Source organism: Aotus nancymaae, unplaced genomic scaffold, assembly GCF_030222135.1.
Source record: "Aotus nancymaae isolate 86718 unplaced genomic scaffold, 86718_ANA_hifiasm-v0.15.2.pri h1tg000021l, whole genome shotgun sequence".
NCBI lineage: Eukaryota > Metazoa > Chordata > Mammalia > Primates > Aotidae > Aotus > Aotus nancymaae.
Window position 1 is genome coordinate 515,067 of NW_026988433.1, and position 24,214 is coordinate 539,280.

The 24,214-nt window shown below is 52.4% G+C and overlaps 1 protein-coding gene across 2 annotated transcripts; it reads right to left on the reverse strand.

The window, feature by feature from the left end:
* Positions 1-7,353: 7,353 nt before the first annotated feature.
* On the reverse strand, positions 7,354-23,952 carry PXMP2 (peroxisomal membrane protein 2). Of its 2 annotated transcripts, none has more exons than XM_064379525.1 (5): positions 23,831-23,952; positions 22,415-22,528; positions 20,242-20,371; positions 14,745-14,864; positions 7,354-8,790 (listed from the first exon to the last, which is right to left on the reverse strand). In XM_064379525.1, exons 1-5 carry the CDS (start codon positions 23,950-23,952, stop codon positions 8,722-8,724), a joined length of 555 nt encoding a protein of 184 aa, XP_064235595.1. In that variant the 3' UTR covers positions 7,354-8,721. The 2 variants fall into 2 exon arrangements, with proteins under 2 accessions (XP_064235595.1, XP_064235594.1); XM_064379524.1 differs by lacking the exon at positions 7,354-8,790 and adding an exon at positions 15,672-15,727 and having other exon boundaries at positions 14,086-14,864; positions 20,234-20,371.
* Between the last annotated feature and the right edge of the window lie 262 nt (positions 23,953-24,214).

A 24,214-nucleotide genomic window follows, 5' to 3' on the forward strand; every position in this document is an offset into this window, starting at 1 on the left:
AGGGACACGCTTCCCCGGGCGACCGCTTCCGACCGGCGGGGGCGGAAGTCCCGCCTCCTGGGGCGGGTCCGCCTTCCGGGACAGGGGTGTTTTCACTGAGCCGCGAGCCCCGCCACGCTCCGGTCGGGTCTCTTGTGCTCACCAGCGTGTGGGGACGCAGGCACGGAGTGGGTTCTGGGGACGCCGGGAGGGCGGCGCGGGGCTTTCCAGAAGGTTCCGTACCGGAAGTGCCTGCCCAGGCCGAAGGCTGGGTGCCGGGGTGGAGACGCGGAGGACGTGGGGCCCTGGGTTAAGGGAACTGGGAAACCACCGCAGGTTTAAACGGTATTTGTTTGGTGGCGGAACACGAAATAAAGTTGTTCGTCGGCGCCGTTCCTGCGCGTGCGGGTCAAGTGGCGTGAAAAGCTCTCAGGTCCTGCCGGGCTGTTCCTTTCCCTGGTCCCGACTCCTCAACCCCGGCCCAGCACCGCCCTCTCCTGCGGGACTGTCCCTCCGTGGCCGGCGCGTTTCGCTTTGCGGTGTCCTCAGAGGGACTGCGTTCGAGCCTGGGTTTCCTTCCGGGGGATCAGCCCTCCCTGCGTGGACCGACCCCGCTGCTGAGCCGCTGCCGGACGCCCGCGCGAACCGACCCCGCTGCTGAGCCGCCGCCGGACGCCCGCGCGGACCGACCCCGCTGCTGAGCCGCCGCCGGACGCCCGCGCGGACCGACCCCGCTGCTGAGCCGCCGCCGGACGCCCGCGCGGACCGACCCCGCTGCTGAGCTGCTGCTGGACGCCCGCGCGGACCGACCCCGCTGCTGAGCCGCCGCTGGACGCTTGCTTTGTTGCCCCTCCTGGCTATTGTGAACAGGGCTAAAACAGCGTCCAGATCTCTCTTTGACTCATTCTTTTGTGTCTGTACCCAGAAGTGGGATTGCCGGACCATCTCTGCACATTTTCAAGTTGGGAAATGACATCCGATTTAAGCTTTTTTTTTTTTTTTTTTGAGACAGAGTTTCGCTCTTCTTACCCAGGCTGGAGTGCAATGGCGCGATCTCGGCTCACCGCAACCTCCGCCTCCTGGGTTCAGGCAATTCTCCTGCCTCAGCCTCCTGAGTAGCTGGGATTACAGGCACGCGCTACCATGCCCAGCTAATTTTTTGTATTTTTTAGTAGAGACGAGGTTTCACCATGTTGACCAGGATGGTCTCGATCTCTTGACCTCGTGATCCACCCGCATCGGCCTCCCAAAGTGCTGGGATTACAGGCTTGAGCCACCGCGCCCGGCCCCCTCATTTAAGCTTTTTAAAAATCACGCCGGGCGCGGTGGCTCACACCTGTAATCCCAGCACTTTGGAAGGCCGATGCGGGTGGATCACGAGGTCAAGAGATCGAGACCATCCTGGTCAACGTGGTGAAACCTCGTCTCTACTAAAGATACAAAAAATTAGCCAGGCGAGGTGGCACATGCCTGTAATCCCAGCTACTTAGGAGACTGAGGCAGGAGAATTCACTTCAACCTGGGAGGCGGAGGTTGCAGTGATCCGAGATTGCGCCACTGCACTCCAGCCTGGGGAACAGAGCAAGACTCCATCTCAGACACACACAAAAAAGAAAAAATCACTTAGGACCGGACATGGTGGCTCACAAATGTAATCCTTACACTTTGGGAGGCTGAGGTGGGTGGATCACCTAAGGTCAGAAGTTCGAGAGCAGCCTGGCCATCATGGTGAAACCTGGGTTCTACTAAAAATACAAAATTAGCCAGGCGTGGTGACTGGAGCCTGTGATACTAGAGACTCAGGAGGCTGAGGCAGGAGAATCGCTTGAACCTAGGAGGTAGAGGTTGCAGTGAGTTGAGATTGTACCACTGCACTCCAGTCTGCGCAACAGAGACAGACTCTGTCTCAAAAAGAAAAAAATTAGCTGGGCATGGTGGCAGGCACCTCTAGTCTCAGCTGCTCTGGAGGCTGAGGCTGGAGGATCACCTTAGCCCAGAAGGTGAAAGCTGCAGTGAGCCATGATCGCACCACTGCACTCTAGCTTGGGCAACAGTGTAAAACCCTGTCTCAAAAAATGAAAATCACTTAGAGTTTGAAGACTGAGTTGGTTTAAAATTAGCCGGGCATGGTAGTATATGTTTGTAATCCCAGCTACTTGGGAGGCTGAGGCAGGAGAATCGCTTGAAACCAGGAGGTAGAGGCTGCAGTGAGCCGAGATAGTGCTACTGCACTCCAACCTGGGCAACAGAGCAAGACACTGTCTCAAAAAGTAAAATTTAAAATGTTTTACGAAATGTATTTTTTTAGAGACAGGGTATTACTCTCCTGTCCAGGCTGGAGTGCAGTGGTGCAATCACAGCTCACTGAAGTCTCCAATTCCTGGGCTCAAGTGATTACCCTGCCTCAGCCTCTGGAGTAACTGGAACTACAGGTGTGTGCCACCACACTTGGCTAATTTCTGCATTTTCTGTAGAGATGGGGGTCTGTGTTGCCCAGAAAAAAAGAGACCTCGAACTCCTGGGCTCCAGTGATCCTCCCACCTTGGCCTCCCAAAGTGCTGGGCTTACACCCCACTTTTTGATAATGTGTGATCCTCAACAAAACTGGGTCCCTGCTTGATTGCCCCACAGTGAAGGCACCATTTGACAAGTGCAGCCCACAATAAGCTTCCAAAGAATGTCTTAGTGGCATTGATTTTTAAAAACAAGTGAACTAGGCCAGGCACGGTAGCTGATGCCTGTAATCGCAGCACTTTGGGAGGCCAAGGCGGGTGGATCATGAGGTCAGGAGATCGAGACTATCCTGGCCAACATGGTGAAACCCCATCTCTACTAAAAATACAAAAATTAGCTGGGTGTGGTGGCACGCACCTATAGTCCCAGTCTACAGAGTGAGCAGAGTCGCGCCACCGCACTCTAGCCTGGTGACAGACTGAGACTCTGTCTGAAAAATAAATGAACCATCAAGCATCAAGAGACATTTAAGGAAAACCTAATCAAGAAGACAGAGCCAGGCATAGTGGCACACCCCACAGTCCCAGCTACTGGGGAGGCTGAGGTGAGAACGGCTCGAGCCCAGGACTTGCGAGCTGTACTGTGCTTTGCTCATTGGGTACCCACAAGAAGTTCAGCACCACTACAGTGACCTGGGAGAAGCAGAGCACTAGGGTTAGGGTTAGCGTGGAAACGGAGCAGGTCACAACTCCCATGCTGGTTAGTGAGAGCTGTGAATAGCTACCGCACTTCAGCCTGGGTAACACGGCAAGACCCTTTCTCTAAAAAGGAAGAGACCAAAATGGATAAATAAATAAAAACCTAACTCAGAAAATAGAAACAGCATATGAGATACAAGAAGACTTCCAAACTTATGTAACTGTTTTTTTTTTTTTTGAGACGGAGTTTTACTCTTGTTACCCAGGCTGGAGTGCAATGGCGCAATCTCGGCTCACCGCACCCTCTGCCTCCTGGGTTCAAGCAATTCTCCTGCCTCAGCCTCCTGAGTAGGTGGGACTACAGGCGTGCACCACCATGCCCAGCTAATTTTTTGTATTTTTTAGTAGAGACGGGGTTTCATGTTGACCAGGATGGTTTCGATCCTTGACCTCATGATCCACCTGCCTCGGCCTCCCAAAGTGCTGGGAGTATAGGCGTGAGCCACCATGCCTGGCCGTTGTTTGTTTTTTTTTTTAAAGACAGAGTCTCAGGCCGGGCGCGGTGGCTCAAGCCTGTAATCCCAGCACTTTGGGAGACCGAGGCGGGTGGATCACGAGGTCAAGAGATCGAGACCATCCTGGTCAACATGGTGAAACCCCGTCTCTACTAATACAAAAAATTAGCTGGGCGTGGTGGCGCGTGCCTGTAATCGCAGCTACTCAGGAGGCTGAGGCAGGAGAATTGCCTGAACCCAGGAGGCGGAGGTTGCGGTGAGCCGAGATCGCGCCATTGCACTCCAGCCTGGGTAACAAGAGCAAAACTCCGTCTCAAAAAAAAAAAAAAAAAAAAAAAGACAGAGTCTCACTCTGTCGCCTGGCTGGAGTACACTGATGCGATCTCTGCTCACTGCAACCTCTGCCTCCCGGGTTCAAGTGATTCTCCTGCCTCAGCCTCCCGAGTAGCTGGGATTATAGGCACGTGCCACCATGCCTGGCTAATTTTTTTTTGGTAGAGAGGGGTTTTCACCATGTTGGCCAGGATGGTCTCAATCTCTTGACCTTGTGATCCGCCTGTCTCAGCCTCCCAAAGTGCTGGGATTACAGGTGTGAGCCACCACACCCGATCTGTAACTAAGATCTTAAAGGGTAATTGTACTTATGAAACAAGAATGGAATACTATCAAGGAGGAGTTGGCTGGGCACAGTGGCTCACACCTGTAATCTCAGCACTTTGGGAGGCTGAGTCAGAATTTGGAGACCAGACTGGCCATCGTGGTGAAACCATGTCTCTACTAAAAATACAAAAATCAGCTGGGCATGGTGGTACATGCCTGTAATTCCAGCTACTCAGGAGGCTGAGGCAGAATTGCTTGAACCGAGACCCAGGAAGTGAGGTTGCAGTGAGCCAAGATCACACCACTGCACTTCAGCCTGGGCTACAGAGACTCCGTCTAAAAAAAACAAATTAGCTGGCGGTGGTGGTAAGCACCTGAAGTCCCAGCTACTTGGGAGGCTGAGGCAGGAGAATCACTTGAACCTGGGAGGCAGAGGTTGCAGTGAGCAGAGATGGCACCACTGCATTCCAGCAAAAGAACACAGAAAAAAAAATCAGCTTGTAATCCCAGCACTTTGGGAGGCCGAGGCGGGTGGATCACGAGGTCAAGAGATCGAGACCATCCTGGTCAACATGGTGAAACCCCGTCTCTACTAACACAAAAAATTAGCTGAGCATGGTGGCGCGTGCCTGTAATCCCAGCTACTCGGGAGGCTGAGGCAGGAGAATTGCCTGAACCCAGGAGGCAGAGGTTGCAGTGAGCTGAGATTGCGCCATTGCACTCCAGCCTGGGTAACGAGCAAAACTCCGTTTCCAAAAAAAAAAAAAAAAAAAAAAATCAGCTGAATGATTGGGATATAAAACTGAGATTAGGGCGGGTGCAATGGCTCACTTCTGTAGTCACAGCACTTTGAGGGTAGGTGGGCAGATCACCTAGGTCAGGAGTTCAAGACCTGCCTAGCCAACATGGTGAAACCCCATCTCTACTAAAATACAAGCTTGGTCTTAGTGGTGTGTGCCTGTAATCCCAGCTACTTGGGTGAACCCAGGAGGTGGCCGTCCACTGCAGTGAGTGGAAATAGCACCACTGCACTCCAGTCTAGGTGACAGAGCAAGACTGTTTAAAAAAAAAAAAAGTCCAGAAAACAAAAGGGAAAAAAAATTTAAATTGGAAAGGAAAACTAGAACACAAATACAGGAGACCCATGAAGAGATAAGAGAAAATTATCTAAGAAATGATGCAAGACAGTTTCTGGAACTGAAGGAAATGTTTCCAGGATGAAGAAGCTTATCAAGTGCCTCGTCTAATGAATAGAAAAGAACCATGTGGAGACACATTATCCTGAAACTGCAGAACCCTAATGATACAGATGATCCTTTTTTTTTGAAATAGGGTCTCACTGTGTCACCCAAGCTGGAGTGCAGTGGTGCGATCACAGCTCCCTGCAGCCTTGAATTCCTGGGCCCAAGGGATCTTGCCTCAGTCACCTGAATAGCTGGGACTACAGGTGCACCTCACCACGTCCAGTGAGCATCTGAAGTTTTTGTAGAGATGAGGTCTTGCTCTGTTGCCCAGGCTGGTGCTGAAATCCTAGGCTCGAATGATTCTTCCGTCTCGACCTCCCAAAATAGGCACGAGCCACCATGCTCCACATGGGAGGCTGAGTCTGTGGTGAGCTGTGATTTCATCATTTGCACCCCGACCCGATATAGAACATGTACACACATTACTCAAATTTAGGAAACAGTTTTAAGTAATTGTGATTTGAAGAAGACAAAATTTTACAAACTTGGGCTTTTGTATACAAGTTCTACCGTAATCCTACCTCAGCCGGCTTCAATTCAGCTCACACAGGAGTGCCTACAAGAAGCCATGCTTTGGAGATGCAGAGTTAGGGTCTTGCCTTCAAAAAGCACTCACTACTGAGGGGGAAAGAGAGAGGTGACTGCTTTGCTTCCTGCAGGGATACATGTGTGTACCAGGGAAGGCTCGGTGCTGCCTGGGGCAGCCACTCTGAGCCCACCGACTGCTTACCGCAGAAGATACTGCCTTACTCACTCACCAAACAGCCACTCCTGCCCCGTTTCTTAGACACTGCCTGGGTGCTGGGTAAACATAAACGCAAGAGAGGCTGCTCTGAAGATGCCCGCGCAGGCTGACTGCAGGAACAGCCACGGCAACAGGCCCAGAACATGCTTCCCACGCGGCTGCCAGCTGGCACAAAGCCCGAGTGCAGGCTGCTGCATGCTGGGTAACACGGTCGAGTGAGCAACCGCACCCTCCTGTCGGCTGCTTTTCCTACGAGTTATGGAAGACCTTTGGGAGAATCCCCCTTGAGACACTAGGGCCGGGTGTCGTCCCAGAGTAGTTGCAGCAGGCCTTAGGGAGGGAGGAGATGAGGGGTGGAAGCAGAGGCTGGGGCGATACTGGGCCATGAGCCAGGGCATGCCGGGCCTCTAGAAGCCGAAGAGGAAGGACATGGGTTTTCCCCTGGAGCCTCCTGCAGGAACACCACGTTGCCATCTCCTGATTTTTAAATTTTTTTTCTTGAGACGGAATCTTGCTGTCACCTAGTGGAGTGCAGTGGCGTGATCTCAGCTCACCGCAACCTCTGCCTCCCGGGTTCAAGTGATTCTCCCGCCTCAGCCTCCCCAGTAGCTGGGATTACAGGCACCTGCCACCACTCCTGGCTAATTTTTTTTTTGTATTTTTAGTAGAGATGGGGTTTCACCATGTTGTATTCCCAACTCCTGACCTCAAGTGACCTCCCCACCTCGGCCTCTCAAAGTGCTGGGATTACAGGCGTGAACCACTATGCCCAGCCTTTTTTTTTTTTTTTCCCAAATAGACAGGGCCTTGCTCTGACCCAGACTGGAGTGCAGCGACACAGTCACAGCGCACTGCAGCCTCGATCTCCTGAACTCGAGTGAGCCTCCTGCCTCAGCCTCTGAGTAGCTGGGACCGCAGGTGCATGCCACCACATCCAGCTAGTTATTTTAAAATTTTTGTAGAAATAGGGTCTCCCGCTTTCCGAGGATCCGGCAAAATGGCAGACGTAGAGCAGAAGCAGCAGACCGTCCGCAAGTCCACCTGCCGGACACGCCCCACGAGCAGCTGATGCCGCGGTACGAGGAGCGCCAGCGGCAGGACCCGGGCCCGCGGGGAAAGCCACTCCCTGCTGAAGCGCCTGTGCAAGGCCAAGGAGGCACCGCCCACGGAGAAGCCGGAAGTGACGATGCACCTGCGGGACGTCATCATCCCGCCTTAGACGGCGGGCATCTACGCCAGCAAGACCTTCAACCAGCTGGGGATCAAGCCGGAGACGATCGGCCTCTACCCGGGCGAGTTCTCCATCACCTACAAGCCCGGGAAGCACGGCCGGCCTGGCATCGGGCCACCCACTCCTCCCGCTTCGTCCCCTCAAGTAGTGGCTCTGCTAATAGAGGCACACAGATCTCCAAAAAGAAAGAAAGAAAGAAATGCGGTCTCCCTGTGTTATCCAGGCTGGTCTCACAAGTGATGTTCCTGCCTCAGCCTCCCAAAGTGCTGGGATTACAGGCATGAGCCACCGCGCCCGGCCTAATTCAGCCTTTTTTTTTTTTTTTTTAAAAGGAAAGAGCCCAGGGCAGTTGCTCCCACCTGTAATCCCAGCATTTCAAATACCAGCCTGGGCAACACTGAAAGACCCCATCTCTATAAAAAATAATTGGCTGGGTGTAAGTGGGTGTGGTGGTAGGCACTTATAATCCTAGCTACTTGGGAGGCTATGGCAAGAAAATGGCCCAGGAGAGAGAGAGTGTGTGTGAGTGTGTGTGTGTGTGTGTGTATGCGCAGAGATGTGTTTTTTTTTTTTCTTGTAGAAATGAGGTCTCACTGTGTTGCTCAGGCTGGTCTCAAATTCCTGGCCTCAAGCAATGCTCCTGCCCTGGCTTCCTAAAGTGCTGGGATTACAGGCGTGAGCCACCATGAGCAGCTACATGGTAAATTGCGTGTTTTATGTACTTTACCACATACAAAAATTTTTTTTTTTTTAAAGACGGGGTTTCACCATGATGGCCAGGCTGGTCTTGAACTCATGACCTCAGGTGACCCACCCACCTCGGCCTCCCAAACTGCTAGGATGACAGGTATGAGCCACCGCGCCCGGCCTACAAAAATTTTTTTTTTAAAACATATGGCTATGCATTTCTTTCAAAGCAACAGCAACTGTTCTGAGAGATTAAAGTCACTATTAAAGAACCTACACAATTTTGCGTTTATTGTGACCCTAATTTGGTCCACAGTAATAACTGAAATTGCCTCTACTAAATTTTAAGTTTCTAGGGCAGCACCAGCTGACGTCAGCTACTGCCTTTTTAAAACACAAGGTTCTGACAATCAGGGATTTCTATTTCTCCATCCATCATTTTGGGGCATCTTGAATCACCTGATTTAGTCAGTGAAGTCCTGACTGGGTTGGCTCTGCTCTCTCACTGGGCGGGTGGGACCCCCCTAGACCCACGTCCACAGTGCACCTGATGTTCTCCTGGTGGTCTTCACTTCCCCAGGGAGGCCAGGTAGGCATACAAGAACAGAGCCACCAGGTTGGCGAAGAGCACCCGGAACTGCCAAAGAGAAGAGTCAGACACCAGTCAGTGGCAGGCCGTGGCCACAGCGACCCAGCCTCAGTCGCCCAGAACACAGTTCCTTCATTCACCCGTTTGTTGGTGGGTAGGTCCATCCACCATCCACTACTGCATTTACTGACCCTTGAGTCTGTGCCACACACGGGGCTGGGCCCCAGCAGAGAGGGTGGAGAAGAAAAATGGTTCTACGGGCTACAGCGACCCAGGAGCACAAAGCCAAGTCTCTGGTCTTCTGCCCCCTTCACTGCACACCTGAGCTCCTGGGTCAGCCATCCTGCAGGTGGCCGCACCCTCCCCAGGGGACCCAGCTGATGAACAGGGGAGGGCCCCGACCTTCCCTCCACTCTAACCTGTCACCGTCTCACTGCCCTGCTTCGGTGACTCAGCAGCTTCACCCTCCCCAAGAATCCTCTGGCCTAGTGCTGAGTCTCCCTGGCATGTGGTGCCATCAAAGTAGAGCCCTGTCTGTCTGGTTAATCACTGTGTCCTACAGCCTAGCAGCACGGCACAGTCACTGCTCAGCCAATGCTCGCTGAATGAATGCCGCTGCCACTTCCGCACTCATCTGCAGCCATGCCCTAGCCACAGCCGCCCAGTCCTCTGCCCCCATGCTGCTCACAGGCGTGGCTTCCCTACTCTCCCCTCTTCCATCCCAGATCCTTCCATGTTCCCGGCCAGCCTGTCTTCTCACCTGTCCCTACTTCCTTCTCTGTATTTCTGAGAACTGCTGGCCCACGGCTGTAGCTTCCTTTGCCTCCTGTTCTGTAGTCACTGTCCCTGGAAAACCCTTTATCCTTCCTGCCTTCTCACCTCCCCAGGTGCTGACCACAGCTGGACAAGCCCCAGCGCCCTCTGCCCAGAAGTCTTGTCTCTCCAGTCAGTGTGCTCTCCCTTCCTCCACATTGGCAAACTTGCCCCTTCTGTATCCCCTCAACATGCCCACCTGGCCTTCTCTCCCCTCAGTCCCTAGCAGAGAGGGGCGGAGGGGCCTCTCAAAATGCCCACTGGCCTCCTCCCCCCTCAGTCCCAGCCCCTGGGCCCCCCGAGGAGAGGCAGGATGTCCCACTCCCCTCTCCACTCAGCTGTCAGCTTCTCTCTCCTCTGTCATCACCGAGGGGGGCCTCTATCCCAAACGCCACTGTGTGTGTGCTGGGAGCTCCCATCCACCTGCCTCCTGAGGGGACCCTGCAGAGCTGCTTTCTGGACAACATTAGCCCATCCCACAAGCAGCCTCATGTCTGTACCCACCACGGCTGCGCATCGAGTGTCAGAACCCCCTCTGCCACCTAGCCTTCTTCCATTGCTTCTCCCCACCTCCTCTCAAACTTTTAAAAATTTATTTATTTATTTTAACTTTATTTTTGAGACAGAGTCTCACTCTGCCACCGAGCTGGAGTGCAGTGGTGTGATCTTGGCTCACTGCAATCTCCACTTCCCTGGTTCAAGCAATTCTCCTGCCCCAGCCTCTCGAGTAGCTGGGATTATAGGCGACCATCACTATGTCCAGCTAATTTTTGTATTTTTAGTAGAGACAACGTTTCACCATTTTGGTCAGGCTGCTCTCAAACTCCTGACCTTGTGATCCGCCTGCCTCAGCCTCCCAAAATGCTGGATTACAGGCGTGAGCCACCGCACCTGGCCTAAAATTTATTTTCATAAAATAGAGATGGGAACGACCGGGTGCAGTGGCTCATGCCTGTAATCCCAGCACTTTGGGAGGCAGATCACAAGGTCAGGAGTTCGAGACCAGCCTGACCAAAATGGCGAAACCCCATCTCTACTAAAAATACAGAAAATTAGCTGGGCGTAGTGATAGGCACCTGTAATCCCAGCTACTTGGGAGGCCGAGGCAAGAGAATCGCTTGAAGTGGGGAGGCGGAGGTTGCAGTGAGCCAAGATCACACACTCCAGCAGGCAACAGTGAGACTCTGTCTCAAAAAAGAAATAGAGATGGGGCCTCGTTATGTGGCCCAGGCTGGTCTCAAACTCCCGGTTTCGAGTGATCCTTTTGCCTTTGCCTCTCAAAGTTCTGGGATTACTGGCATGAGCCACCACACCTGGCCCTCACAAACTTTGAGAGCATGTTTTAGACTTGTGATTTCTATAATAATTCCCACCCACTCTTCAGAGCAATCTGGCGTCAGCCCCATGGAGCTGAAACGGCTCTGGGAAGGGCCACTGTTCCAGCCAAAGGAAATGTGTTTTTATTTTGCTTTAACTCCTGGCAGCTTTGGCTACGGGTGAGCAGTCCCTTTGTCCTGTCAGCGTGCGCCCTGGTTGCCTGCTGCTTCCTGGTGTGTGTGTGTGTGCCGTGTGCAGTGTGTCTGCTGTGTGTGTGTGGCATGTGCAGTGTGTTTGGTGTGTGTGTTTGGTGTGTGCAGTGTGTTTGGTGTGTGGTATGTACACTGTGTTTGGTGTGTGCAGTGTTCGGTGTGTGCGGTGTGTGTGCGGTGTGTTTGGTGTGTGTGTGGCCTGTGCAGTGTGTTTGTGTGGTGTGTGCAGTGTTTGGTGTGTGTGGTGTATGCAGTGTGTTTGGTGTGTGGCATGTGCAATTTATTTGGTGTGTGGTGTGTACAGTGTGTTTGGTGTGTGTGTGGTGCATGCAGTATAGTTTGTGTGTGTGTGGTATGTACAGTGTGTTTGGTGTGTGTGTGGTGTGTGCAGTGTGGTGTGTGCAGTGTGTTAGGTGTGTGTGTGGTGTGTGCAATGTGTTTGGTGTGTAGTGTGTGCAGTGTGTTTGGAGTGTGGCATGTGCAGTGTGTTTGGTGTGTGTGTGGTGTATGCCATGTGTTTGGTGTGTGCAGTATGTTTGGTGTGTGTGTGGTATGTGCAATGAGTTTGGTGTGTGGTGTGTGTAGTGTGTTTGGTGTGTGTGTGGTGTATGCAGTGTGGTTTGTGTGTGTGTGGTATGTACAGTGTGTTTGGAGTGTGTGGTGTGTGCAGTGTGTTTGGTGTGTGTGTGTGGTGCATGCAGTGCCTGGTGTGTGGTATGTGCAGTTTTGGGGTGTGGTATGTGAAGTGTGGGGTGTGTGTGCAGTGTGTGGGGTGTGTGCAGTGTCTGGTGTGTGTGTGGTGTGCAGTGTTTTGGGGTGTTTGCAGTGTGTTCGATGTATGTGTGTGGTGTGTGCAGTGTGTCTGGTGTGTGTGTGGTGTGTACAGTGTGTTTGGGGTGTGTGTGGTGTGTGCAGTGTGTGTGGTGTGTGCAGTGTGTTCGATGTATGTGTTGTGTGTGCAGTGTGTTTGGTGTGTATGGTGTGCAGTGTGTACAGCGTATTTGGGGTGTGTGTGGCGTGTGCAGTGTATTTGGTGTGTGTGGTGTGTGCAGTGTTTGGTGTGTGTGCGGTGTGTGCAGTGTTTGGTGTGTGTGTGGTGTGTTTGGTGTGTGTGTGGTGTGTGCAATGTGTTTGGTGTGTGGTGTGTGCAATGTACAGTGTGGTGTGTACAGTGTGGTGTGTGTGTGGCATGTGCAGTGTTTGGTGTGTGTGTGTGGTGTATGCCATGTGTTTGGTGTGTGGTGTGTGCAGTATGTTTGGTGTGTGTGTGGGATGTGCAATGAGTTTGGTGTGTGGTGTGTGTGTGGTGTATGCAGTGTGGTTTGTGTGTGTGTGTGGTATGTACAGTGTGTTTGGTGTGTACAGTGTGGTGTGTGTGGTGTGTGCAGTATGTTTGGAGTGTGGTGTGTGTGTGGTGCATGCAGTGTTTGGTGCGTGCAGTGTGTCTGGTATGTGTGTGGTATGTGTAGTGTGTTTGGTGTGTGTGTGTGCGGTGTTTGGGTGTGTGTGTGTGAATTGTAGTGTTTGGTGTGTGTGTGGTGTACAGTGTGGTGTGTTTGTAGTGTGTTCAGTGTCCTTGGGGTGTATGGTGTGTGCAGTGTGTTTGGGTGTGTGTGTGGTATGTACAGTGTGGTGTGTTTCGTGTGTGAAGTGTTTGGTGTGTACAGCGTTTCATGTGTGTGTGGTGTGTGCAGTGTTTGGTGTGTGTGTGTGGTGTGTACAGTGGTGTGTGTGTGGTGTGTGCAGTGTTTGGTGTGTGCGTGTGCAATGTACAGTTTGGTGTGTGTGCAATGTACAGTGTGGTGTGTACAGTGTATTTGGGGTGTGTGTGGTATGTGGAGTGTTTGGTGTGTGTGTGTGTGCAGTGTGTTTGCTATGCGCAGTGTGTGTGTGTGTTGTGCAGTGTGCACACACTGGGCCGCCTCCCTCGTGGGTCACCCTGGTCCTCTCCTTCCTCCTGGGCAGGGCTCGGAGCCGGTGCTTATGCAGGAAGGCTCTTAGTAGCTGAGGTGCTGCCCCTGCAGGCCTGTCCAGGTCCTCCCTAGTGGCAGCTTGGGCTGGCCCGGCACCCACCTTTCCCAGAAGGGCCACCTGCCCTGTGCCTGGACTGTTCACACCAACCACATAGGCTCCACACAGCTGCTTTCCTGGGGGTGTGAAGCTTTGGTGCAGCAGGCAGAGATGCTATGCTCACCCACCCTGATGGGTTGCATGCCTTGTAGGGGAGGGAAGCATGTGGCCCCTGCAGGCTCTGCGAGGCCTCCTCCTGCAGCACCTGGGGGTGTCCTGCCACGCTGCAGGGGGTGCTGAACCCCATCCTCTCAGCATGGGAGTGGTCCTGGGGACCCCGGTTTTGCATAAAGACAGCTGATCCCAGTGGCAGAGCCTGGGGCTCTGGCCTTTGCTCCACCAGCCCAGAGCCAAGCCCTGTTCCGACACCTTTGACTCAGCCCCCACAGCAGCCCCTTCATGCACAGGAGAGCAGAAAGGCTGTTTCCCCAGAAGGCCTTCACTCGGTACCTGGACAGGCTCATCCCTCACCCGGATGTGGCTGCCACGGCTGCTGTGAGGCAGCCCTTCCAGGTCAGCGGTAGGACCCATGACTACACAGCGCCTGCCTTCGGCCTCAGCTATAATTCATGAGCCCAAGGACCAGGAATGTTTTGTTTCTTTCTAACATCTTATTTATTTTTTTGAGACAGGTTCTTACTCTGTTGTCCAGGCTGGAGTGCAGTGGTGCGATCTCAGTTCACTGCAACCTCCATCTCCTGCATTCAAGTGATTCTTGTGCCTCAGCCACCTGAGTAGCTGGGACTACAAGTGTACACCCACCCAGCCAATTTTTGTATTTTTTTTTTTCTGAGACAGAGTCTTGCTCTGTTACCCATGCTGGAGTGCAGTGGCTCAATCTCGGCTCACTGCAACCTCCACCTCCCGGGTTCAAGTGATTCTCCTGCCTCAGCCCCCCAAGTAGCTGGAATTACAGGCAAACACCACCACACCCAGCTAACTTTCTGTATTTTTAGTAGAGATGGGGTTTCACTGTGTTAGCCAGGGTCTCGATCTCTTGACTTCGTGATCTGCCGCCTTGGCCTTCCATAGTGATGGGATTACAGGTGTGAACCACTGCATGCGGCCCTTTTATTCCCCACCAAGGATAATTAGAGTTTATTTGGGCCAAGTTTGAGGACTGCAACCCAGGAGCATAGATTCACGTTGCCTGACTGTACACTCCTGGGACTGGGAATGTTTAAAGGCTAGAAAACCCAAGGGCAGCCCTGGCATGGGGGCTTTTAATGAGAATTTGCTGAATGAACGGAAGAGGCAAAGACGACCACTTGGGACACCCTTGTGTGTTGCTTCTTGAATCCAGAACTATCAATGTTTCAGGGTCATGGGCAAAGCCCAAGGGCGTTTGAGGAGTATAGACACAGGTGAAAGCAAGTCTGGAGGAAAACTACAGAAGAAAAGAAAGAAAGAGAGAAAGAAAAAGAAAGGGAGGGAGAGAGGAAGGGAGAGAAAGAGAGAGAAAGAAAAAGGAAAGAGGGAAGGGAAGGGGAAGGGGAAGGGAGGGAGGGAAGGAGGGAGGAAGGAAGGAAGGAGGGAGGGAGGGCTGAGAGAAAGTAATGTTTGGCAGGAGCTGAGCCCCGTGGCCCTCACCTGCAGAGGGACGTAGTTGATGTTGATGAACTGCACTGGCGTCCACACCCTCCAGTTCATCTTCAGGGCTGGCCAGAAGCCCCCCCTCATCGTGGTGGCAAAGGCTGAGGCGTCTTTCCACTGCAAAGGAGGAAAGGCAGGTGGTGAACAATCTCACTGCCCATCAGAACTGAATTCCAGGCACCGGAACCCTAACACGATCATATTTCAACTGCTATTTGACTTTGTTCTGTTTATATGCAGACAGCACACGCGTGTACTCAGCGTTGCAGCTTTCAGGAGCCAACCAGTGAGATGGAAAAGAATCCGTGAGATGCCCGGCAGCAGCCTGCTCACGCTGGCAGTGATGTCCCAGCCCATCATTCCTTGCGGATGACCAGAGGAGGTGATTCCCAAGGCTGGCCCTGGGCACCAGAACTGCTATCAGAGCTACGCCGTCAGTGCTTCCCAAATAACTGCCAAAGTTGATGTCTTTCTGATCAAAACTTGTTAGGAGTTATTAAAAAAAACAGGACCCCAGTAAGTTGATTCTAAATGTGAGCTGGTGCATTAAAGACCTGAACCCAAGACCTGAACCCATAAAGATCCTAGGAGCAACTCCTCTAGACGTCGGCCGAGAAAAAGAATTTGTGATCAACTCCTCAAAAGCAAACGCAGCGAAACCAAACATAGACAAACGGGACTCATTAAACAAAGAAGCTTCTGCACAGCAAAAGAAACAATCAGCAGGCCGGGCGCAGTGGCTCACGCCTGTAATCCCAGCACTTTGGGAGGCCGAGGCAGGTGGATCACGAGGTCAAGAGATCGAGACCATCCTGGTCAACATGGTGAAACCCCGTCTCTACTAAAAATACAAAAAAATTAGCTGGGCGTGGTGGCGCACGCCTGTAATCCCAGCTACTCAGGAGGCTGAGGCAGGAGACTTGCCTGAACCAAGGAGGTGGAGGTTGCGGTGAGCCGAGATCATGCCATTGCACTCCAGCCTGGGTAACAAGAGCGAAACTCCGTCTCAAAAAAAAAAAAGAAACAACCAGCAATCTACAGCATGGGAAAAACATATGCAAATCATGCACCTACAAAGGGCTGTTACCCAGAATCTACAGGGAACTCAAAACAACTCAACAAGAAAGAAATGAATAAACCACATTTAAAAAGTGGGCAAAGGACAGGAACATTTTTTTTTTTGAGACAGAGTCTTTTCCCATCACCCAGGCTGGAGTGCAGTGGCACACTCTCGGCTCACTGCAACCTCTGCCTCCCAGGTTCAAGCGATTCTCCTGCCTCAGCCTCCCAAGTAGCTGGGATTACAGGGGTGTGCCTCTGGGCCCGGCTAATTTTTTGTATCTTTAGAAGAGACAGGGTTTCACCATGTTGGCTAGGCTGGTCTTGAACTCCTGACCTCGTGATCCGCTTGCCTCAGCCTCTGAAAGTGCTGGGATTACAGGTGTGAGCCACTGCAACCGGCCCGAACATTTTTCAAAAGAAGAAAAACAAGTGGCCAAGAAACACGTGAAAAATGTTCAACATCACTAATCATCAGAGAAATGCAAATTAAAACCGCAGAATATACTACCTCACACCAGTCAGAATGGCCATTATTAAAAAGTCAAGTGGCTGGGCGCAGTGGCTCACACCTGTAATCTCAGCACTTTGGCAGGCCGAGGAGGGTGGATCATGAGGTCAGCAGTTCAAGACCGGCCTGACCAACGTGTTGAAACCCCATCTCTACTAAACAATAAAAAAATCAGCCAGGCGTGGTAGCGCGTGCCTGTAGTCCCAGCTACTGGGGAAGCTGAGGCAGGAGAATCGTTGAACCTGGGGGGTAGAGGTTGCAGTAAGCTGAGATCACGCCACTGCACTCCAGCCTGGGTGAAAGAGTAAGACTTTGTCTCAAAAAAACCAAACAAACAACAAAAAAAAAACGTAGATTGAACCGGAGGCCATTATCCCAAGTGAAAGAGCTCACAAACGGAAAGTCAAATACTGCATGTTCTCACTGTTTTTTTCCAGACAGGGTCTCGCCGTCTCACTCTGTTACCCAGGCTGGAGTGCAGTGACATGATCTCAACTCACTCAGCCTCAGCCTCCTAGGATCAGGCCTGTCTCAGCTTCCTGAGTAGCTGGGACTATAGGCATGTGCCACCGCAACCCTTTGATTTTTAATTTATTTGTTGGGATGGGGTCTCACTATGTTGGCCAGGCTGGTCTCAACATCTCAACACCCTGGGATCAAGTGACCTTGCCTCAGCTGATGTTCTGTCAAGTGGGGTTAAACAGAGGGTGTACATGGACCAACAGAGGAAAATAGCAGACACCAGAGACTCCAAAAGGTGGCAGGGGGAAGGAGGGTTGAAATCACCATGGGTACTACTTAGGTGATGGGAACTAAAAGCTCAGACTTCACCACAACGCAGTCACGTAAGAAATCTACACTCACGGGCTGGGCGCAGTCGCCAGGCAGGTGGTCTCAAGAGATCGAGACCATCCTGGTCAACATGGTGAAACCCAGTCTCTACTAATACAAAAAATTAGCTGGGCATGGTGGCGCGTGCCTGTAATCCCAGCTACTCAGGAAGCTGAGGCAGGAGAATTGCCTGAACCCAGGAGGCGGAGGTTGCGGTGAGCCGAGATAGCGCCATTGCACTCCAGCCTGGGTAACAAGAGCAAAAACTCTGTCTCAAAAAAAAAAAAAAAAAGAAAAGAAAAGAAATCTACACTCACGGCCAGGCATGGTGGCTCACATCTGTAATCCCATCATTTTGCCGAGGCGGTGGATCACTAGGTCAGGAGTTCAAGACCAGCCTGGCCAACATGGTGAAACCCGGTCTCTACTAAAGATACAAAAAATTAGCCAGGTGTGGTTGCATGCCCCTGTAATCCCAGCTACTTGGGAGGCCGAGGCAGGAGAATCACTTGAGCCTGGGAGGTGGAGGTTGCAGTGAGTTGAGATTGCACCACTGCACCCCAGCCTGATAACAGAGTAAGACTCTGGCTCAAGAAAAAAAAGAAGAAAAAAAGAAATCTGCACTCGTACTCTCTAAATATATGCATATTAAAAAACAATTTTAAAGAAATGCTTAACTTTTTTCTTGGTTAAAGTAAGGGGAGAGCTGGGTGTGGTGGCTCATGCCGGTAATCCTCATGCCCGTAATGCTGAAGTAGGCATATTACTGGAGGCCAGGAGTTCAAGACCAGTCTGGCCAACGCAGAGGAACCCCATCTCTACTAAAAATAAAAAAATTAGCCAGGTGTGGTGGCAGGTGTCTACAGTCCCAGCTACTCCAGAGGCTGAGGCACAAAAATCACTTGAAGGCCGGGCACGGTCGCTCACGCCTGTAACCCCAACACTTTGGGAGGCCGAGGCGGGCAGATCACGTGAGGCTGGGAGTTTGAGACCAGCCTGATCAACACGGAGAAACCTAATCTCTACTAAAAAGACAAAATTAGCCAGGTGTGATGGTGTATGCCTGTTATCTCCTGAGGCGGGAGAATCGCTTGAACCCAGGAGGCGGAGGTGTGGTGAGCCGAGATTATGCCATTGCACTCCGGCCTGGGCAACAAGAGCGAAACTCCATCTCAAAAAAAAAAAAATCACTTGAGCCCAAGAGGCAGAGGTTGCAGTGTGCTGAGATTGTGCCACTGCACTCCATCTCAAAAAAAAAAATAATAATAATGGCCTGTACAGATGGAAATGAGAATATTTCAAAATACGGGGGGTTGTCCCATGAACGGTAATGAGAAAATCTGCTATGTAGGTGGAAAAGTCAAGGCAGAAGTCTATCTCTACTGTAAACACAAATAAAACCATGAGGACACTGGAGAAAAGTGTAGGAGAGTATTTCTATTAACTTCCTGTAAGGAAAGGCAGGCCATATTTGAATATAGGAACCTTTAGAACTTCTGTATGGAGAAGTGATCGGTGAAAACAAATTACTTTCAGGACAGGAGGTGACAATTTCAGACACACAGCACAACCCAGCTGGTGCTCCTAGAGACAGTGAAGATTTGAAGGTGCTCATGAATGGGGAAGGCAGCACAGTCAGAACAGACATGGCTGCCGAGTGCAGGTGAACACGCCTCCCGCGCGGTGGGTTCTGACTGGGATTATGCCAGTAGGTTAACCTCCAGGCCCGGAACTCGCACAGGCGTCTGTGTTGACGACCCCCAGCTTAAGGGTCTTCAACTTCTTGTGCCACAGATCTCCTTGACAGTTTAGTGAAGCCTGTGGCCGCCCCTTCTCAAAATCATGTCTTAGAATGTATAAAATAAAATACATAGGACTACAAAGGAACCAATAATACTGACGTACAGTTATCAAAGTATTCACAAAAAATTTTGACAGACTAATGTGTTTATTTCTATTTTTCAATTTTGTTTTTGAACCAGGGTCTTGCTCTGTTGCCCAGGCTGGAGTGCAGTGGTGCGATCTCAGCTCACTGTAGCCTGTACCTCCTGGGCTCAAGAGATCCTCCCACCTCAGTTTCCTGAATAGCTGGAACTACAGGTGCACACCATCACACTGGCTCATTTTTTATTTTTGGAGAGATGGGTTTTTGCCATGTTGTCCCGGCTGGTCTCGAACTCCTGGCCTCAAGCTAGCCACTGGCCTTGGCCTCCCAAAGTGCTGGGATTACAGGTGTGCACCACCACACCCGGCCCTGTTCCTCCCTCCCTCCTCTCCTTCCCTCCCTCCTTCCTTCCCTCCTTCCCTTTCCTTCCTTCCCTCCCTCCCTCCTTCCCTTCCTTTCCTTCTTTCTTTCTTTTGAGACAGTCTTGCTCTGTTGCCCAGGTTGGAGTGCAATGGCACGATCTTGGCTCACTGCAACCTCTGCCTCCTGGGTTAAAGCAATTCTCCTGCCTCAGCCTCCCCAGTAGCTGGGATTACAGGTGTGTGCCACCATGCCCAGTTAATTTTTGTATTTTTTAGTAGAGACGAGATTTCACCATGTTGGCCAGGCTAGTCTTGAACTCTTGACCTCATGATCCACCCGTCTCGGCCTCCCAAAGTGCTGGGATTACAGGTGTGAGCCACAGCGCCCGCCCGTTTCTTTCTTTACACAGTGACAAGACCTCTAATGGCAGGTCCAAGTAGTAAAGAGCGTACATGACATTTTGAGGTATCTGTAACAACTGCTATGTGATTTAGCTGGGTGTGGTGGCACACACACGTAGTCCCAGCTACTTGGGAGGCTGAGGCAAGAGGATCACTTGAGTCTGCGACGAGTTATGATTGTGCTACTAACACTGCAGCCTGCGCGACAGACTGAAACCCTGTCTTTAAATAAATAAATAAATAAAGTGACTCTACTGGGTACAAACAGGTCCTGCCAATACTAGACGTTCACTTCCTATATTCATAAAGGAAAATGCAAAATTTCAATTTGAGTGTAGTGAAAAGTTTGCAGACCCTCTGAATTCTGCCCAGGAGTGTCAGGTGAAGAACCCCTGTGCTAAATGAAGGATGCGGTAGTGCTGCGGCAGACACCCACCTCCAGACGTTCATGGCGCGGAAGAACAACATGAGGAAGGCTGGTGCGAAGAGGCGGCGGTCCAGGGGGACCTCGGGAGGGAGCCGGTGTTCCATGAAGAGGCGGAAGAAGTGACTCAGTGGCCCTGTGAAGAAGAACCTGAGGCCCCACAGGGTGTGAACCAGGCTGTGATTCTCTGGACGTGCCCTTCTCTGGTCCAGCTTCACCCACAAATCCCAGGTCCTAAATCCTGCCTCCCTGATGTCCCTCAGGTCTGTATAGACAAGTCAGCTTCAGGGGCGCTCTGCTGCCCTCACAGACCAGAGCTGCTCCCGCCGTGGGCCCTCTGCTTCCATCGCTTCCCGGCTTGCCTGGCGGCTCACTCCTCCTCATGCTGTCAGCTTCCAGGTCGTCCCAGCTCGTGTGCACACCTGCGCTAGCAGTCATTACGCCAGGCCCTGACTCACCGTCTGTGCAGCACCGTCCTAATCTCATGTGTTCGGTTAGTCTGTGCCTCTCTTCGCCCCGAGAAGGCAGGCTCCATCGTCTGTCCACTGCAACGCCCAGAACAGGGCCTGGCTTTCCGAAGGTCCAGAATGAACCATCGGACATGTCCCTATTTGTAGAGCTTGTCATCAAACTCCCAGACTAACTGGCAAGGGTAGAAGCTGGTGCTACACGTCGGCTGGGCTGCACTGCTGCTAGTCATTCCCGTGTGCTCGGGAGAGAATGGAACCAGCTGCTACATCTGCTGGGACTGTACTTCCAAAAAATTCGCAACAAAAACAGGGATCTTTGAACTTGTGACATTGACAGTCTTGAAACAAGTGGTTCTCAGTGTGTTTTTCCCACCTGGTCACAGGGTGCTGTGTGGATTCTCAGGGGGGAAGGGAAAACTGTGCATAGATGAGGCCTGCCAGGTGATCTTGTTACCCGCCCCTCTCGGGGGGATTACTGCTCTAAATACATCATGGAAAAATCCACGATGATTCAGGTTATCAAGCTTGCAAGCATAAAAAGGATCCTCATGAAGTCCGAATAAAAGAAAAATCAGGCCGAATGCGGTGGCTCATACCTGTAACCCTAGCATTTTAGGAGGCCGAGGCAAGAGGATCACGAGGTCTGGAGTTCAAGACCAGCCTGGCCAACATGGTGAAAACCCGAATCTACTAAAAATACAACAATTAGCCGGACGTGGGGGTGTGCGCCTGTAGTCCCAGCTACTAGGGAGGCTGAGGCTGAGAAGGCAGAGGTTGCAGTGAGCCGAGATCGCACCACTGCACTCCAACCTGGGCAACAGAGACTCTGTCTCAAGAAAAAAAAAATCACTCTAGTTGCAAAATACTTCAAATAATCCATCTATGACACTATTGCTGGCCAAGATCTCAGGGTGGATGAAGGTAAACTCTTGAGTCACTGTGCTTTTGCGATTCATTTTTTTTTTTTAGTTTTTTTAATCTCTTTTTTGTTTTTTTTATTTTAATTAATTTTTTTTTCTTCTTTTTTTGCGCTTTTGCAATTCAGACAGTGGTTCAGAAACGACACTTTTCAGGATACCTAAGCATTTCTTTTCTGGATATTTACACTATGAAAATAACAACAGAAACTAACTGGTCACATTGAGTCAGTTTTCCTCTTCCATGAGCCCGGTCTAGGATGCTCCCAGGGTTTTTTGAATCCTCAAGTCTGATTTTAGGTTTGGATGAGTTACTTGCACTCAGGTCTGCCCCTCAGCTCAATTAAGACAACCACCCCCATCCATGGAATTAAAAAGAAACATGATAAAACCACATATGGGAGGCGGAGGCGGGTGGATCACTTGAGGTCAGGAGCTCGAAACCAGCCTGGCCAACATGGTATAACCCCATTTCTACTAAAAGTACAAAAATTAGCTGGGTCCGGTGGCACGTGCCTGTAATCCCAGCTATTCAGGAGGCTGAGGCAGGAGAATCACTTGAACCCGAGAGGCAGAGCTTGCTGTGCGCCTGAGTGATAGAGTGAGACTCTGTCTCCAAAACAACAAGAAGAAAACCACGTGTGTGTGCACACAAACTGTATGAACCGTTTGAACTTTTCCCCATGATAATTATTGCAATGTTTAAAAAAAAGTTGTATTTCCAAATCAGAGTGGTCCAACCACTCGGTTTTGGTGCCCAAAAACGGAGCGGCTACAGGATAAACCGACCCTTGTACAGCACTCACCCATTAACAGCATATCTCAGAGGCCCGCTGACATCGAGACTTCGAGAGTTTTCTTTTTTCCGCTTCTTCTCAATCATCTGGGCCAGAAAGTTCCCAAGGGCTGACAAAATGCCACTGTGGAGAGGGAGGTCATCAGAAAACAGGAGTGACCAGCAGGAGGGTGTCCCTTTCCCACAGGAGAATGAGCAGGGCCGCTCTGAGGCCATGCAGCAGATGGGCGGGCAGGCATCCTTGTTAAAGCGGCTGCAATGTTTAGTTCCTGTATCAAAAGGCGGAGACGGTGGACTCACACACACACAGGCAAGGACAAGCGGTTGGTGGACTGTATCCGTGTCAACGTCCTGGCTGTGACGTTGTACCACAATTTTGAAGTTTGGGAGTAGGGAAGCTGTGTGGTTATGAAAGGGCAACAGGACAGCCCTATCGTGACACTGTTCTGTATTTTGACTGTGGTAGTCAACACCCGAACCTACAGATGTGATAAAACTGCACAGAGCAGATACAACCACAAGAAGAATGGAGAAATCTGCATACGATCTGTGGACCATGTCCCCGCCAACGCCCTGGCTGTGATCCTGCACTAGTTTCACAGAATGTGACCAATGGGGGAACCTGGGACGCCGTACAAGGGATCTCTCCAGATTAGTCTTGTAACTGCTTGTGAAACTACAATTACCACAATAAAAATGTCCACAAAAAGGTGGAACAGGCCCAGTAGCTCCCTCCAGGGCTCGGTTTGTATTTGCCTTCGGAGAAGCTTTCTGGACGTTAAAATCCAAAATTCCTAGCACAGACCTAGACACGTGGATCCCTGGCCATTCCCTTCCCACCTCCTGCCCCTTACTCAGGGTTCACGTTCTCCACACGCTCTCCCCTCCCTCGGGACTGAGTCCAGTCTACGCCCCTCCCTCCAAAACCTAACAGGACCTTTGCCCAGCTGTTCCCTGTGCCAGGAGAGCCTATGCTCGGCTTCTTTACACAGCCTGTTCAATGTCACCGTCTCAAAAAACACCTCCCCCGGCCGCGTCTCCACCTCGCGCCCCGCACACCCGCGCCCCCGGCCGCGTCTCCACCTCGCGCCCCGCACACCTGCGCCCCCGGCCGCGTCATCCTCGGGCGCGCGGGGCCCCTCTCGGGTCCTCGGGTGAACTGAGCGCCGAGCCCCGGGGTCCCGGCGGGCCCTCCCCGCGCTGGGAGGGCGGGATCGTCGAGGCGCCTCACAGTCGCTGACTGCGGTCGCGGGCGACGCCGCGGGAAGTTCAGAGCCAAGTCGGAGGGCGCCCGCTGCGGCGGGTTCAGACCCCGGCGCGCCCCCAGCCGGGTCGCGGCCCCGCGCCCCCGTCCAGGCCCCGCGCCGCTGCAGCCACCTGCGCCCGGGGCGGCGTCGGATTCCCGCGCAGGCCGCGCCCCGCTCACCTGGTGGCCGCCTTGGTGAGCACCGGGTAGAGCCGCAGGAGGAGCAGGTACCGGACGAGCGCCCGCCGCGGGAGCGCCCCAAGCCCGGCTTCGGCCCACAGCCTGGACGCCGCCGGCGCCATCGCCTCCCCAGCGCCGCGCCGTACCTCGGGCGGGCCGGGCGCGGAGCCCGAGGCGCGGGGCGCGGGGCGGGGACGGCCTGACATTTCCGGCCCCACCACGGCCCGCAGCACCGCCCGGTCCCGACACCACGGTGCGTCCCGCACGCCTCCGCACACTTTTCCCCGGTCCCTGCCGGGCGCCGGCTCCCATTGGAGCGCTGCAGGGGGCGGGCGAGGGGCGGGCCGCGCCCCTTGATTGACGGCGGCACTTTCGGCTCTCGCG